This window comes from Gekko japonicus, unplaced genomic scaffold (assembly GCF_001447785.1).
Source record: "Gekko japonicus isolate JY-2015 unplaced genomic scaffold, Gekko_japonicus_V1.1 scaffold2515, whole genome shotgun sequence".
NCBI classification, from domain to species: Eukaryota; Metazoa; Chordata; class Lepidosauria; order Squamata; family Gekkonidae; genus Gekko; species Gekko japonicus.
In genome coordinates this window covers 218,038-233,639 of record NW_015174913.1, presented here as the reverse complement: position 1 = coordinate 233,639, position 15,602 = coordinate 218,038, and the positions used below count along the sequence as shown (strand labels likewise).

General features: G+C 46.1%; 1 protein-coding gene across 1 annotated transcript; it reads right to left on the bottom strand.

Moving 5' to 3' along the window:
- Nucleotides 1-414: 414 nt before the first annotated feature.
- DBR1 (debranching RNA lariats 1) lies at nucleotides 415-14,232 on the bottom strand. Its single transcript, XM_015425043.1, has 8 exons — nucleotides 14,012-14,232; nucleotides 12,362-12,486; nucleotides 9,744-9,824; nucleotides 9,299-9,384; nucleotides 7,420-7,644; nucleotides 5,226-5,306; nucleotides 3,428-3,573; nucleotides 415-1,396 (listed from the first exon to the last, which is right to left on the bottom strand). Exons 1-8 carry the CDS (start codon nucleotides 14,227-14,229, stop codon nucleotides 736-738), a joined length of 1,623 nt encoding a protein of 540 aa, XP_015280529.1. The 5' UTR covers nucleotides 14,230-14,232; the 3' UTR covers nucleotides 415-735.
- Nucleotides 14,233-15,602: the final 1,370 nt, after the last annotated feature.

Below are 15,602 nucleotides of genomic sequence, written 5' to 3'. Positions count from 1 at the left end.
CTTCAGACCGTGCTAGTCCATAAACTAGGTTTTGGCTTCATTTTTTTAAAGGACTTATTTAAGCACATGCAGTTCATCTTGGAAAATTAAGGCATTAAATATATCCCAAATCCGTGGTTCACTTCTGACATACTAAAGTCACCCTGACTTTGCCAATTACATATGGCAAATACACTTCTGAAGGTACCCCCAAAGACACAGATAGTATGCCCCATGTGAGACAGCCTTTCAGCTCCTGAAACCAATATGGAATATACCACCATGTCATTGTTAAAAGAGAGGGGGGAGGGACTTCCCTGAGAAATCCTGACCTCCTGAAATCTGCCAAGGCAAAGTGAACCGATGGAGGGATTCAGACCTAGGGGTTCAAGTGCTGTGGGGGGAAAGAACGGAGGGGGAGAGGGGGGGGGGGGGGGGGGGGTGCGGGAGACCATGTGAAATCATTATATTCCAACTCTGACAACACCCTTCTTCAAACGCTCTTCTGCATTTTTAAAAAGTCCCCCCCTGCCTGGCAAGGCCCTGTAAAAAAGTAATTGATTATGTAAACAAGTAACCGAGCACACGGATATTTATTCCCATAAAACTTCTGTGATATTGTATTGTTGTTTTTTAAAAAAATATAGGGCTGGTTGACACCATTAAAACCATCAAAAACAATCCAGTATTGCCACAGCCTCCATCACACATTCTCAGTCCAAAAAGAGCCTCGGAGGTCTCACAAATGGAGGCTCTTCATTCCGCCTCGTCATCCTCCTGTGAGGCATAGATGGCCTGGTTGCGCCTTTTAATTTTCTTTTCCCCGCTCTTTTCTTGTTCGTTCTCAAAGCTTGTCCGCTTCAGGGACTTGTTGGAGGCGTTTTGCTCTTCCTCCTGGTTACCGCTGCTCAACTGCCCCAGGTCGGTGCTCGCGCTGTCCAGGCCATCGTCAGACGATACCGTCATGCTGCTCGGCAGCCTCCTGAGTCCAGAATACGTGGAGGTGGTGTCGGACTGCTGGTCTGAGCTGTCGTCGGGGTCACCCTCACCACCGGCTTCATCGTCCAGTATTATCTCGTCAGGGTTGACAGAGGCGGTCAACCCGGACACGTCCGTATTATAGTCACTGGCCTCCCCAGTACTGTCTACCTCATCCTCTTCTTCTTCTTCCTTGTCCCCCCCCCTCTGCGCCATTATCTCCTCCCTTACTTGCTGGATTCTGTCGTTGATGTCAACCAGACCAAATTGGGCGCAGAACTCTGTGGTCTGCGGGTTGATTCTATGAACTGGGGCTGATTGCTGCTGCGATTTGTTGCCATTGGAGCTCACGGCGCTGAAGTTCTGGGGAATCCGAAGGTCGCTGTTGGCCTCTTCCAGCACTGCCTTGATATCTTCTTCGGTAACGCTGTAATCCCATCTGAAAGAAGTCAAAAAGCAGGCGAGTCAAAATCAGGTAACAAGACTTGTTATCTCTACTATTGTTGTTGTTGTTGTTTTAACAGCCCAGTGGTTCTAGAGACAAACCGCAGTCATTATTTTCATAGAATCATAGAACCATAGAGTTGGAAGGGACCTCCAGGGTCATCTAGTCCCTCTGCACAATGCAGGAAATTCACACATATTTCCCCCCCACACACCCCCAGTGACCCCTGCTCCATGCCCAAAAGACTGCAAAAAACCTTCAAGGATCCCTGGCCAAACTGGCATGGAGAAAAATTGCTTCCTGACCCCAAAGTGGCGATCTGCATTTCCATGGTCGCGTAATAAAGGGCCACAAGAACTAAGCACTGATGCAACCCTTCCTGCCCTCCCTCATTATCTGCCTAAGTTCACAGAATCAGCACTGCTGTCAGATGGCCATCTAGCCTCTGTTTGAAAACCTCCAAAGAAGTTAGAGTTTTTGCACATGTCTTTCCTTAGGGTGTTGGTTGCTGGGCACACAAATAGGTCTGAGAGGAACTCAGGATGCACCAAAAGTGATCCACTTGGGTTACTAGCCATGATGCCTGGTCACTGTGGCTCTGCTTCCTGCCCTTGTCTTGACCCTGCCCTCTCCCAAATTCCTCCCAATCAGAGCACCAAAGTATTTGTAATAATGTCTGGGGGGAAATACGGATTGCTTTTCCCTCCCCACCAAGCACCCATCCCCACTTTAAGTCACACTCAAAAGCAGAGCTATCCAGTTAATGTTCCATGCCAACTCCCAAGGCAAAAGTAGTATGCTTTAAACTTCAGTAGCCACTTTGTTGGAAAGAAGGATCACATGGGCAGATGAGTAGGGACACAGAAGTATCCCATAACACGGGGGTCCCCAACATGGTGCCAGCGGGAGCCAAGGTGCCTGCCGACAGCTTTCCTGGTGCCCACCAAGTGTTTCTAGAAAGTGGGTAGGACCAACAGTTTCTGATTAGCCACTGAAGATCTGACAGATACTGCTAGCTGTTTTCCTTCTAAGTTGAGTTAGTGTGAGCTAGCTCAGTTTTTTAGCCTCCGGCTCACACCTTTTTGTCTTAGCTCAGGAAGGATGGCTCCAGAGAAAACTAATTTATGCAGTAGCCAAATTGCTCGCTCACATTTTTAATGCCAGTAGCTCGCAAAGTAGAATTTTTGCTCACAAGACTCCATAACTTAGAGGGAGCACTGACTGCTAGATGAGCTTTCTTAGCCAGCTCAATATGCACACTTGAGTGCAAGCAAGACAATGTTGTTAATGTGTTCATTTTAAAAAGCATCCCATTAAACAGAGCTTCGGCCTGAACTGCTGAAGCGCTGTGCATAATCTCACTCCCTGACACTTTGTGGTTGGCTCCGCCTCCAGCAGCAGCCATTTTGTGGTTGCACACACTACCCTACGTCAGATTTCCAAAGGTGCCTGCTGGGTCAAAATGGTTGGGGACCCCTGCTAAATATCCTATGGGCAGAGACTGGAGTGAGGAGATGAACCAAGAGAGACTGGGGGAACAGAGTGACTGACAACATGCTCAAGTATAAGCAGGGTATCTTTCTCTCCAAGACAAAAAAAAACCCCTACATGTGTGGGTGAGCTACAGCAGGGAAGGACCTACAGAAGAGACATCGGGATGTCCTAAATCAGGGGAAAGCAGTGCTGTTCTGCTAGACTTTGGACACCCACCCCCCAGGCAAACCACTATAAGTACCCCCCACATAGCGTACCACCTTCACAAGGGCACCTCTGCCACGTACTCTACCAGAGTGGCTCAAGAAGAGAAAGTGGAGAGACAGACTTTGCAGGGGTTTGGAACTCTGTTCTAGAAGCGGACTTCTTTGAGAAGCCCTAGACTTGGGTTTTAATTATTCTAGAAGGTGAAATCTGGGGCTAATTGTTGTAGACTGGGCCTCCAATCGAGCTGAATTTCGGAATGTCAACCAAGCAGATGTTTGCTGGTAGGAATTCTAACACCGGGCAAGTGTCTTTTGTTCTACCTACTTGGCATGGAGTCCATTGTCTTCAGGCATATTCCAAGGGTTTGGAGACACATTGATGAGGTTGTTAGTCGCTTTGAGAACAGCAATCCATTCTGGGTCGTACTCCAGGGAGTCAGAAGCGCTGGGATTGTGCTCGATCTCTACAATCTTTAAAACACACGCACACACAACCCAGAAGTTAGGAAGCTCTGTCTCTGCCCCCTTTCGGCAGAAAGACACAGTTGCGTTATCATAACACTTTGCCTTTTTCTCCCCACTCCAAGAAACTCTACATCTGAAGCCAGGCAATAAAGTTTTACACTAGCCTAACGGTGCAATCCAGAGCTCCCTTCTATGCCCCTTGAAATCAATGGGCTTACAAGGGTGAAACTCTACATTGGATTGCTCTGCAAATCCAATCAGGAATTGGGAAGAGACACATGGCAGCCAACTGAAGCTGTTCATTTCTCTTATGGAGAGCAACAAGTTGTCTAAATTTCACATGAAGACAACGAGCTGCCCTCTACTGAACCAAACCATCAGTCTATCGAGGTCAGTATTACCTCCTCAGACTGGCAGAGGCTTTCCAGTGTCTCAAGCAGATCTTTCATATCCCCTGCTACCTGAGCCTTTTCACTAGAGATGCTGGGGATTGAACCTGGGACCTTCTGCGTGCCAAGCAGATGCTCTTCCAGTGAATCATGGCCCTTCTCTCATCAGACTGTGGCAATTGTACATTAAAAAAACAGAAGTATCTGTGAAGGGACCCCCAGCATGGTTTCTCTTTCTAATGAGCAGTGGGGGAGGGCACTGAAAACTCCAGTTTGGATTAGGGCCACAGTGCTGAGGGAAGGGAGATTCTCTCTTCCCTCCCTGCAACACCTTTCTCAACAAATGACCCCCTCCCCCCAGCCCAAGCTGTCGTTTGCCCTGTTGGCTGTTTAAGATACACTTCAGGAAAGCAAGAACGCTGACAGAGGCCTACTAAGAGTTACTTTTTCCTGTCAAAGGAAGGCCCCAGCTTCAAAACCAGTGAGCCATCTTTGGATAATGGCCATAAAAAAAAACACAAATCTACCTCTCTCAGGCCTAACAATACAAATCAAAATAAGTCAGGAACCAGCCAGGAATCACAGGAAGGAGGAAATAACTTGAAAGCCATCCTTCAAAAATGTTATTTATTTAATTCTATTTTTTTATCCCGCCCTCCTCACAGACGAGCTCAGGGCAGGTTACAAAGTCACAAAATCTCAATAGCAATAGTTAAAATAATTAAAACAGTAATTTAAAACAGTAGTAGGAACTGCAATCAAGGTTCATGTTGCTGTGCTCAGTTTAAGCTGATCATAAAGGCAACAGTTTCAGTATGGGAGGCCAAAGATGGCTTGGGTAGGCCAACTGCTCCCTTTAACAGACACTCCAAGCTCCTCTCAACATTCAGTGCCTTTCAGAGCATATTCAGGCCTCATCAGTGTTTTGTCAAAGGTGTTAGCACCTTTTAATGTTGTAATTGTTACATGGTTTTATGATTATACTATTTCTTGTTTTTATCCTGTTGTAAGCCGCCTTGAGCCGGCCACGGCTGGGAGGGCGGGGTGTAAATGTAATAAATAAATAAATCAAGGTGCTCTGGGGATTGTTTAATTCCCCCTCCCTTCCCAATTTCCTTTTCATTTGTTCAAAAAGTCATATTTTTCCATATACATGAAGAGTCCCCACCATGGAGGGGACCTGTCTGCCCATTTTCTGCTTCTTTGATCAAGGCCAGCCGTGTTACTATTAAGAGAACATTCAGGATAGAGCACTTCAGACAGACATACCTGAAGGAAGTCTCGCTGTGGCAAGCATTTATCCAGGGCCAGAAATTTTGTTGCTTTGGGCTGCTGCTCACTGCTGTCAGCCTAGAAAGTAGGAGCTAAGATGCGTAATATGTACATGTGCTGGTTATGGCTATTATTATAAAACAGACAAGAGACACCGCTTGGAAGCAACAGTGCGGGATACTGTATATTCATTCCTCACATCTTGCAAAAAGCTCAGAGCAGTGCACACAGATGGAATTATCACATTTTTATGTTCTTTTTCAGGTGCTATGCTTTCCTCTCTTTTTAAAAAACCGAAACATTTTTTTGGTTTATAGGACCCTCAGCTCAACCACCAATTCTTGTCGTAGCTGGGTTAGGCCTGGGGACCTTGGGCTAGACATTCGCTTAGTCTAACTTCCCTCATAGAGGGAAGTTGTGAGAATCAAATGGCATAACGAAGAATCAAGTATACTGCCCTGAAAATCTATGGAGGAAAGGCAGAATAAATGTGCCTTAAAAAGGTAAAGGTTCCCTTGCTCGAAAGCCAGTTGAATCCGACTCTAGGGTTGCGGTGCTCATCTCCGTTTCAAAGCCGAAGAGCCAGCGCTGTCCGAAGACGTTTCCGTGGTCATGTGGCCGGCATGACTAAACGCCAAGGCGCACGGAACGCTGTTACCTTCCCACCGAAGTGGTACCTATTTATCTACTTGCAATTTCTTGCTTTCGAACTGCTAGGTTGGCAGGAGCTGGAACTAGAGATGGGAGCTCACTCCATCATGCGGCACCCGGGTCTCGAACTGCTGAACTACTGACCTCCCACAGCCTGCAGTTCAGCGTCTTAACCACTTGATCCACCGCAGCTTTAAATACTAATATTTAAGTGCCTTAAATAGTAATAAAAACCGGGGGTGGGGGGGAATCCTTTGAAAGTTAGTCTAGCATAGAGGCTAAGAGGCTGAGCGATGAACCTGTGCTTGGTTCAAACCTTGCCTCTGTCACAAAGTCAACCAGATGTTTTTGGTACAGCTACTCTTCACTTGGGAGTATTAAAACTAACAGCCTGACGAGAACATTGTAAGTGTCGGAAGAAAAGATATTCTGAACACTTGAAAGTATTCGATGCTCACTAAATTTCTTAAACAGAAAAGCAAAATGCCCAGTTATTTTATAGCTACAGCATGAAGAAATGTGAAATACAGCTCCACAGCAGTGTCCCCTCTAAGCTGAGTTAGTGTGAGCCAGCTCACAGTTTTTTAGCCTCCAGCTCACACATTTTTGTCTTAGCTCAAGGAAGATGTCTCCAGAGGAAACTAATTTATGGAGCAGCCCAATCGCTCGCTCACAACTTTAATGCCAGTAGCTCACAAAGTAGAATTGTTGCTCACAAGACTCCACAGCTTAGAGGGAACATTGCTCCACAGTACACTTCCAAGCTCAGCCTAAGAACATTAGAAGAGCCCTGCTGGATCAGACCAGTGGGGCATCTAGTCCAGCCTCCTATCTCACACAGCAGCCAACCAATTCCTCTGGAGCTCAGAAATGGCTTAAACTGGCCAAGCATTATTTATTAATCAAAGAGATACTAGAAGTTCAATGCATGAGGATAATATTTTTCCAGTAACTAGTAAACCATCTTCCAAAAACAAACCGACCCCTAATGCTTTCTTGTTACTCCTTTGGGGGAGGAGAGATAAGAATTAAGCCCACAGCAAGTCACCCATCTTGTGTGTGTGTTGTATCTAGTTAAGTTGCTTCTGACTTTTGGTGACCCTATGCATGAATGAACCCCACCCCCCCAACATCCTATGATCAGATCTTCCAAACTGAAGGCCATGGCTTCCTCTACTGAATCAACTGATTGGCCTTTCCAATACCTCTTGGTTTCTCATGATACGACTTCTCCCATCCTACTAAGCCAACAATCGGATTTTGTGAAATCTTCATACTGTAAGTTACGATTGGGCTGCTACCAGCAATAAAGATACCTCTTTCATTCTCAAAATAAATCTGGGCCCAGCAGTCAAAACAATGGTCTTCCAAGATCTCACAAGAAGCATATTTTTTTTACCTATTATAAGAGATTCTATCCAAATTACCAGTTTATTCGTTCGAAATAGGAATGCATTTTATCTCCACCATAACCCCTCTGGAACCTTCTCCGTGAACACAGATCTCAACCCACATGTAGCCAAATTCCCCCCTTCCTTACCTCATGTTCCATTACGGCTGCAAATTTGACATGAAGGTGAGCCGCGAACCAGTACGCAGGCTTCAAGTGCTGCAGAAGCTCCGATGCAGCAGGGCTTCCCAAAGTGTTGTCTTCCACTTCTTGGCGGAAAAAGGATTTCTTCTTAAGCAGCGATTTCTTGTTCCCATAATGATATATACCTCTGGGCCAGTCATGGGACATAAAGATATCCATGGGCTGCTTCAGCTGTTTGCCCCAAAATGAAACAACACGTGATTTAAGATGCGACTGCTGCTGTCAGCAAAAGAATCTGAGAGTCCAGGATGACAACTAAGACTTAAAAAACAGTCTTTCTTGGCAACCCCTTACTACCACCAAGCCAGGTACGTGAATGCAAGAAACGCGGTCTTTTCAGTGGTTGCACCAATTTATCCCATCAGCACCCTATCAAAATTATAATCCAAAAACATCCACGGGAAAATGTGTAATAAAAATACAAAAACCATGAAATTATAACTATGACAACTTCAATACTTTCTTATTATAGTGTATATATCTCTACAACAGTCCATATCTTAATCACAATAAATAATTCATTATTATCAACAGTCCATTCTTAACTATTCGTATGATGAAAGTGCATGTCAATGTTCTTTCCAAGATTAAAGTGTTTGTGCTGTAGTAAACAATCTTATGTCCTTTGTTCTTTCAAATACAGAAACTGTGGATAATTTATGGACATTCTAATACAGCCTCTACATTAGGACAGAGGACGCATTAGAACGTCCATATATCATCCACAATTACTGGATTTGAAACAAAGGACATAAGACTGTTTACTATAGCACAAGCACTTTAATCTTGGAAAGAACATTGACAGGCACTTTCATTCATCATATGAATAGTTAAGAATGGACTGTTGATAGTGATAATGAATTATTTATTGTGATTAAGATAGAGACTGTTGTAGAGCAATATGCACTATAATAAGAAAATACTGAAGTATTGAAGTTGCCATAGCTATAATTTCACGGTTTTTGTATTTTTTTATCACACCCTATCAAGGTTAGGCAAACAACTTTGCTATTTAGCTTCCAGAACGGTTGCCAATCCTTTCTTTTCTTTTTTGAAAACTGAGCTTTTCATCTACAAAGGGAACAATATAACATTTACAACAGGGCCTTCTGACCTGCTGCACAGCCTTGTTTACCTGGTTCTAAATGGCGTCTTTGTTGGGCTGAGCACAAGGCTAGGCAGGGTACAAATCGACAAAACATTTTTTGAAAAAATATCAAATCAGCAAGCTGGGGCTCCAAAGGAGCTTGGCAGCAAGATATTTATTTATTTATTGGCAGTATTTATTTTAATTCTTTAATGGCAGTATTCTCTGGCAGGGGATAGACACTGCTAGCTGGCAAACAGCAGCCGAATAAAATATGTCTGAGTTTGTTTCTCCTCTGCATACAGGTACTTAAAAGCCTATTTTTGCTCTGCTTACAGGTGCTTTTAATGCCAGGGCATGCCCAGAGGTGCGAGACAAAGGACTCTCGTCTTTCAGCTCTTAGTCTGGGGGCTGCAGCTTAAAGATGGCTAGAAGATCTATTGTGCACTCAGAAGCCCCCCTTTCCCATTTGCTGCTGCTGCTTTTTAAAAGATTTTTTTTTTGGTCCACATTGGGGAGAAAAAGCAAGATATAAATATTTCCTGTTTTGGGGGGAAATATCGACAGCATGAAATAGCAAGCTACAGCACAGCCAACACGGCTTTCCCAAGAAGGCATTTACCCACTGGGGAACAATACCCCAAAACATACAAAACACACATCTGGCTGCTAGGATTGCTACCCCAATGAATGTCCTGTGGCATGACCCTGCACCATGAAGAAAGCATTTCTGCTAACCTGCTTGAGCTTGAACACTTCAATATTTCTCACATGGTAGACGCTTCTTAAGGTATTCTGGTTGTAAGGGGGACACTCAAAGTGGCCTGAAACAAGCAACAAGACATTCATTACTAGGACGAAACCTGTATTATTATTTATTAATTTTTGTTTACTGCTGCCTACAGTTAGGCTTTCTTACTAAGACTCAAGGTGGGTTACAGCATCAGAAAACAATACAATCCTGAACTCCTCAGGAAGGCCATTCCACCAGATTGGAACCGTAACTGAGAATGTCAAGTAAGCCTGTTCCACATGTTGCTTCCCCCCCTCACATGGGTAAAGCTCAGAATCACCTACGAGACACAAGACTGGCAACCCACCCACCTTGTCAACCTCAGCTGATAAAAGAAACCCAGATTCCAACATCAGATTTCCCTCTGCAGCAAGGCACCTCCCAAAATACCTCTTTTGTAGTCATGAGATTTGAAAATGCCAGAGATCCCACCGATGCGTACCCCGCGGTACTTTACTACTCCGGCATAACCTGAAAAGAGAAAAGGTTACATTATTCAACAAAAGCAAGACAATAACGATTGCAAAAGCTGTCAACATAAGCCTACCCCCAAAGCCCATACACCTACATCTGCCTGTATAGACATTTTGCTTTCTGCTTTCTATAATCCATGCCTTCTCCTGTGATTACATTCTGATAACATGCTGTGCCTTGTTTCCTCTTGCTAGCAACATGGTAAGGCCAAATGGCCTAAATAGCCATGCCATAAGCCCACATTCTTTCACACTTCCATGCCAAACACCAGACCTCATGGCTACACTTTCTGGCCCCACATGCAACAAGTCACATACTAAATGAAGTAGCTAGAAACTGGGTCACCTGACTGTAGGAGGAGTTTCCAAACTTCTAGCCATTCCTGTGTTGCAGCTATGGCAACCAACAATTGGACACACCTATGTCCACTCGTGATTGGCCGAATGGCCACGGCTAATCATGACTGGAATTGGGCTATAATTGTTCGATCCCAATGAGAGAGATTATCTTGCTCTCTGCTCCTGCTCTCTCTGCTTGTTTTATGGCACCTAGAAATGCCGTCTCGTGAGAGACAAAGAACTGCTTGTGAATTGGACCACATGGTTGAGCAAAGATGGATTTTTCCTTCAAGATCCCTTGGACTGTTGGGATATTCCTGAACTTGGTAAATATGGATTTTTTACGGTGTAGTTAAGGCAAATCGCCTTAGGCTTGTTATTTTGGTAAACTCTGGTAGTCTGTGTTAAGTTCTGTACTGAATAAAAAATTATTCTTGTTTCTAAATGGTCTCTGATGTTGTACCTGAGTTCCAAGTCTAAACTCCTGTGCCTAAGCCGATCACAAGCTACCATTAAGCGTAAAGTGTGCAGCTCTGAGTAGAGTTGCTATTGTGTTAAGCCCTAGATGCCAGCTGAGAGTTTTGAATCTCTGCTCTGAGCTGGAGGGGACTCTAGTTGACGAGGTTCTGGTGGCAAAATGTTCTGAAATCCAGAGAGGGTATAGCCTACCTCTTGGGTTGTTGTTTAATGTACTGGAAATGTACAGGATTCCCTCCCATTCCTGGACTGGCCTGAGGGGGTAAATCCTGTACACTGCCATCCCCAGAAGCCATGGTCTTCGAGCCCTGCAGGTACTGAAATCCCCACTGCCCAAAGTGACAGCATTGAGCTGAACCCACCTGCGGTTTGACTTCTAGTTCTACCAGCCTGCAGGGACACACTGCACTGAGTAGGTGGTATTTGCAACACAGATGGTGACTTCCTCTTGCCCCAAGCCAATGCCAACTCACCCCAAGAACCCCTTCCTGGGTCACAACCAAGCCCCACCCTGCTACAGTAATTTTCATTTCTCTTTTCAATCACACTTGCAACACTTCAGGCATCTCCTGCTTCTTTCCATTATGTCAAGGAAGCTGGGGGTTTTAACCATGAGGGGTGGGGCTGTGGCTCAGTAGCAGAGCATCCCAGGTTCAATCCCCACCATCTTCACTTTAAAAAGGATCCAGTAGGAAACAATGGGAGACATTTGAGAGCCTGGGAAGCCGCTTCCAGTCAGAGGAGACAAGACTAACATTAATAGTCTGACGGTCTGACTCAGCATACGGCAGATTCATGTGTCCATGTATATTTGGGGGCCATGGCTGGGTGGCAGAGCATCTGCTTTGCAGGCAGAAATACCCAGGTTCAATCCCCAGCATCTCCAGTTCAAAGGCTCAGAAAGCAGGTGATGAGAAAGACTTCCCCGCTAGCATTCTGAGCTAATGGTGGAAACTGCCGTCAAGTTGCAGCCAGTGTTCCCTCTAAGCTGATTTAGTGTGAGCTAGCTCACAGTTTTTTAGCCTCCGGCTCACATATTTTTGTCTTATCTCAGGAAGGATGGCTCCAGAGCAAACGAATCCATGCAGTACCCAAATCACTCGCTCATGTGTCCATGTATATTTGGGGGCCATGGCTGGGTGGCAGAGCATCTGCTTTGCAGGCAGAAATACCCAGGTTCAATCCCCAGCATCTCCAGTTCAAAGGCTCAGAAAGCAGGTGATGAGAAAGACTTCCCCGCTAGCATTCTGAGCTAATGGTGGAAACTGCTGTCAATTTGCAGCCAGTGTTCCCTCTAAGCTGAGTTAGTGTGAGCTAACTCACAGTTTTTTAGCCTCCGACTCACATTTTTTGTCTTATCTCAGGAAGGATGGCTCCAGAGCAAATGAATCCATGCAGTACCCAAATCACTCGCTCACAACTTTAATGCCAGTAGCTCACAAAGTAGAATTTTTGCTCACAAGGCTTCACAGCTTGGAGGGAACATGCCGACATATGGTGACTCCATAGGGTTTTCAGGGCAAGAGATTAACAGAGGTGGCTTGTCACTGCCTGCCCCTTTCTACAAGCCCTAGACTTTCTAAGTGGTCTCCCATCTAAATACAAACCAGGGCCAACCCCGCTTAGCTTCCATGATCTGACAAGATCGGGCTAGCCTGGGCCACCTGGGTCAGGAAGCAGATAAAAACAGCCATCAAAACAGGAAACACAATTTAATACCAAGGTAGTAGATGTTTGGTGCTACCCATCCGCCATATGGGAGTTCTTGCAAATGGTTGGAGGCTTCATGGTTTCCCCCAATAAAGATGGTCAAGACTGGAGCCTTCTTCTCTCCAGAATAGTACCTAGGAGAACACAAGCCAAACCTCAAGGACCTTAGACAAAGATGAGAAGGAAACAGTATCTTTGGGTTTCTCCTAATTTCCTGCTCAGAATAAGACCATACGTGGGGGAAGATGTATTTACTAGGAAGTTTATATTCCACTTTTCCTCCATGGGACTAAGGGTGGTTATACCCTCCACAAGCTTGCAAAGTAGAACCCTGCAAAGTATATGAGGCTGAGAAAGAATGACTGGCCCAAGGTCACCCAGGAAGTTTTGTGGGGTGTGGGCATTTGAAACTGGGTCCCCTAAGGTCTTGCATCATAATGGCTTTTGAAATCTGCTATCAGCAAGGCGGAATGGGAAAATATACACATCCATGTATCACATTGCTAACTGGACTTTAAAAGTGGTAAGTTTCCCAAAGGGTAGGTAGCAAAGGAAGGTTAAGCGAATTCAAACAATGCAAGCCACAGGAGGGGAAAGTGTTTCTATATGTGGAGGGCGGGCGGGCAAATAAGCAAGAAGAGAGAAATGTATGAACCCATAATTTAAGGGGACAATACTTTAAGTAGGCCCAAGCATGTAACCCCCCACCACATCAGAGCAATGTGGGTTGTTACAGTACATGTATGCAAAGGCCTCATTTTTTATATCCTTCCACACTTTTCTGAAGTGGGAGGTAGTCATTTCTGAATACCTACACCCTGAGTCTAGGGAATTTGTGAAATTAACATCCCAAAATGAGTGACTTGCTCCAGTGGTAAGCGGTCACTGTGTGCCTCTTGAGCTCAGACAAATTTGGCATAACATCATCATAGGCTATAAATCTCTCACATCTCCTAACCTTTTCAATCTGAGCATGCGTGTGCGGAATGTCCTGAGTGCACACGACATTACACACACACCTAGCATCCTGGTTATCATGTTAGATTAGCAGCTGGGAAACCCAGGTCTGAATCTCCACTCTGCAATGGAAACTGAAACTCACTGGATGGCCTTGGACCAGTCACTTTCCCTCAGCCTAGCCAACCTCACAGGGCTGTCACTGTGAGGATAACATGGAGGTGGGCTGTCATGAGCCACCGCTGGGAAGAAAAAGAAGTTATAAACATCTCAATAAATACTCTACAATACTCCTTGTTTTGGAGTGCACACACAGAGTATTTTACAGAGCAGCCTCTAACCCATAACAGTTTTTACTACAATAAATCTGTTAACCTTTATGGTTCCACAAGACTATTCCACCGCCGCCCCCTCCCCACTTTTCGTATAACAGATTTAAGAAGCCTGCAGTTTGTCATCCAAGAACCCATTGGTACGTACTTCCTAACCCTAGACACGTGGTCAAACGGGGGGCTGAGAGAACAGGACACCCAGACTTCCCTCCCTTCGTCGCTGCGATTAACCAGGAGGCGGTTTTTGCACTCTGCACGTGGCCAAAGGTACCCTCTGTATTATCACGTAACCTCGCCCCTCCCTGGCAATCCAAGCAGACCACCGAGGGAGGAACCCCAACTCGAAAGGAAAACTGTCCAGACTACTTACTGCGCGAAGCCTCCCATCTGCCGGTATTTGGGGGGCACGGCCATACATTGGAGATCGGCCGAGTCGCGGACGGCTTGGAAGTCCCCAGTGCAGAGAACCAGGTCCGGCCGCGCCTGGCCGTGGCGCTGCTCCATCAACTCGATCGTCTCGTACATCTTATCCAGCGCGCCATGGCAGCAACCAGTCACGGCCACCTTCATTTTCCAGATGCGACGCATGCGCCAACGGCATCGCTGACGCAGGCACCCTTCTTCAGGCAAAACTCGTTCCCGGAGTTCGGCCCGATGTGCGCGTGCGCAAACAGACGGGCGACGCGGCTGCTGGGCGGCTCTGTGGCGACCGTTGGGCGCTCTTTTCCCCGCCTTTTTTCGCTTTTATTCAGATTGGCGCCTCTAGCTCCCGTTGAGGAGAGTGGGAGCTTCAGAGCGAAGTTAAATATGGTACATTTCAGGCGCCCCCCCTCGGGGGCGTGGCTAATTAAATAAAGTTAGTTAATTCAATTTGGGGCAGCGAGGGAGGGGGCCGGGCCCCATGGCCCGTGTTAGCCACTTAACAGGCCTGGGTTTCAGAAATGAAAAATAATACGATGTAAGGTTAAACAGGAAAAAAAAATCATTTAGTTTTTATTTACAGGGCTAATTTTGGGCAGGAACGCACAGGAACGGAGTTCCGGCTGGCTTCAGAGTTGGCCACACCCACTCCAGCCGAATGCCTGGCTACAGAGGGAAGGCCCGGAGAGTGACCCGCCCCCGGCAACTCCGAGGCGGGCGTGGGGGGGCTGGAAGGCTTGGGGAGGCATTTACTCAGAGTCTTCCCCAGCCTGTCCAAGGGCCAACTTGCACCTGGGCAAGCCAAGGGAAGGTATGGGGGTGTGGCCTAATATGCTAATGAGTTTCTGCTGTTGGGTGTGGCCTAGGGTTGCCAAATGATACCTCCTGGGTGGGGGACTCCTGAGGACCTCCTGGTGTGACGTGCACGCAGGGGTGGGGTTTCCCGTCGCGTCAGAAATCGGGCCGCCAAAGCGGGGGATTCCCCGGCCCCATTTGGCAACCCTAGTGTGGCCTATTATGCTAATGAGTTCCTGCTGGGCTTTTTCTACAAAAAAAGCCCTGTTTATTTATAACCCGCCTTTCTCACCTAGACTCAAAGTGGATTACACATGCAACCCTGGTTAGTTAGAACAAAGTTTGAGTCCAGTGGCACCTTGAAGTCCAACAAAGTTTTATTCAAGGTAGGAGCTTTCGCATGCAGGCACACTTCTTCAGATTCGTGCACTGGAAAGCTAATTCCTTGAATAAAGCTTTGTTGGTCTTCAAGGTGCCACTGGACTCAAACTTTGTTCTACAGCTTCAGGCCCACAGGGCTGCCCAGCCCACCTGGATCCCTTCTCAGTTAGGTGGATGTAATGAATTCTACTGTGCCATTTGCCCTAATTTCCCCCAAAAAACTCAAATAGACATCTGAAATAAATATCTGAAGAACTGTGCATGCACACAAAAGATACCAGAATAAAACTTTGTTGGTCGTAAAGGTCCCACTGGACTCAAACTTTGTTCTGCTGCTTCAGACCAACACCGCTGCCGTATCTAAG

What these genes read in the sequence shown, in the direction of transcription:
- DBR1 (XM_015425043.1), bottom strand. Translation starts at nt 14,229, where the DNA reads ATGCGTCGCATCTGGAAAATGAAGGTGGCCGTGACTGGTTGCTGCCAT. An exon ending in ACCAAACATCTACTACCTTG is followed by an intron (nt 9,825 to 12,361) that starts GTATTAAATTGT and finishes TTCTCTTTTCAG; the next exon opens with GTTATGCCGGAGTAGTAAAG. An exon ending in CAGCCGTAATGGAACATGAG is followed by an intron (nt 5,307 to 7,419) that starts GTAAGGAAGGGG and finishes CCTACTTTCTAG; the next exon opens with GCTGACAGCAGTGAGCAGCA.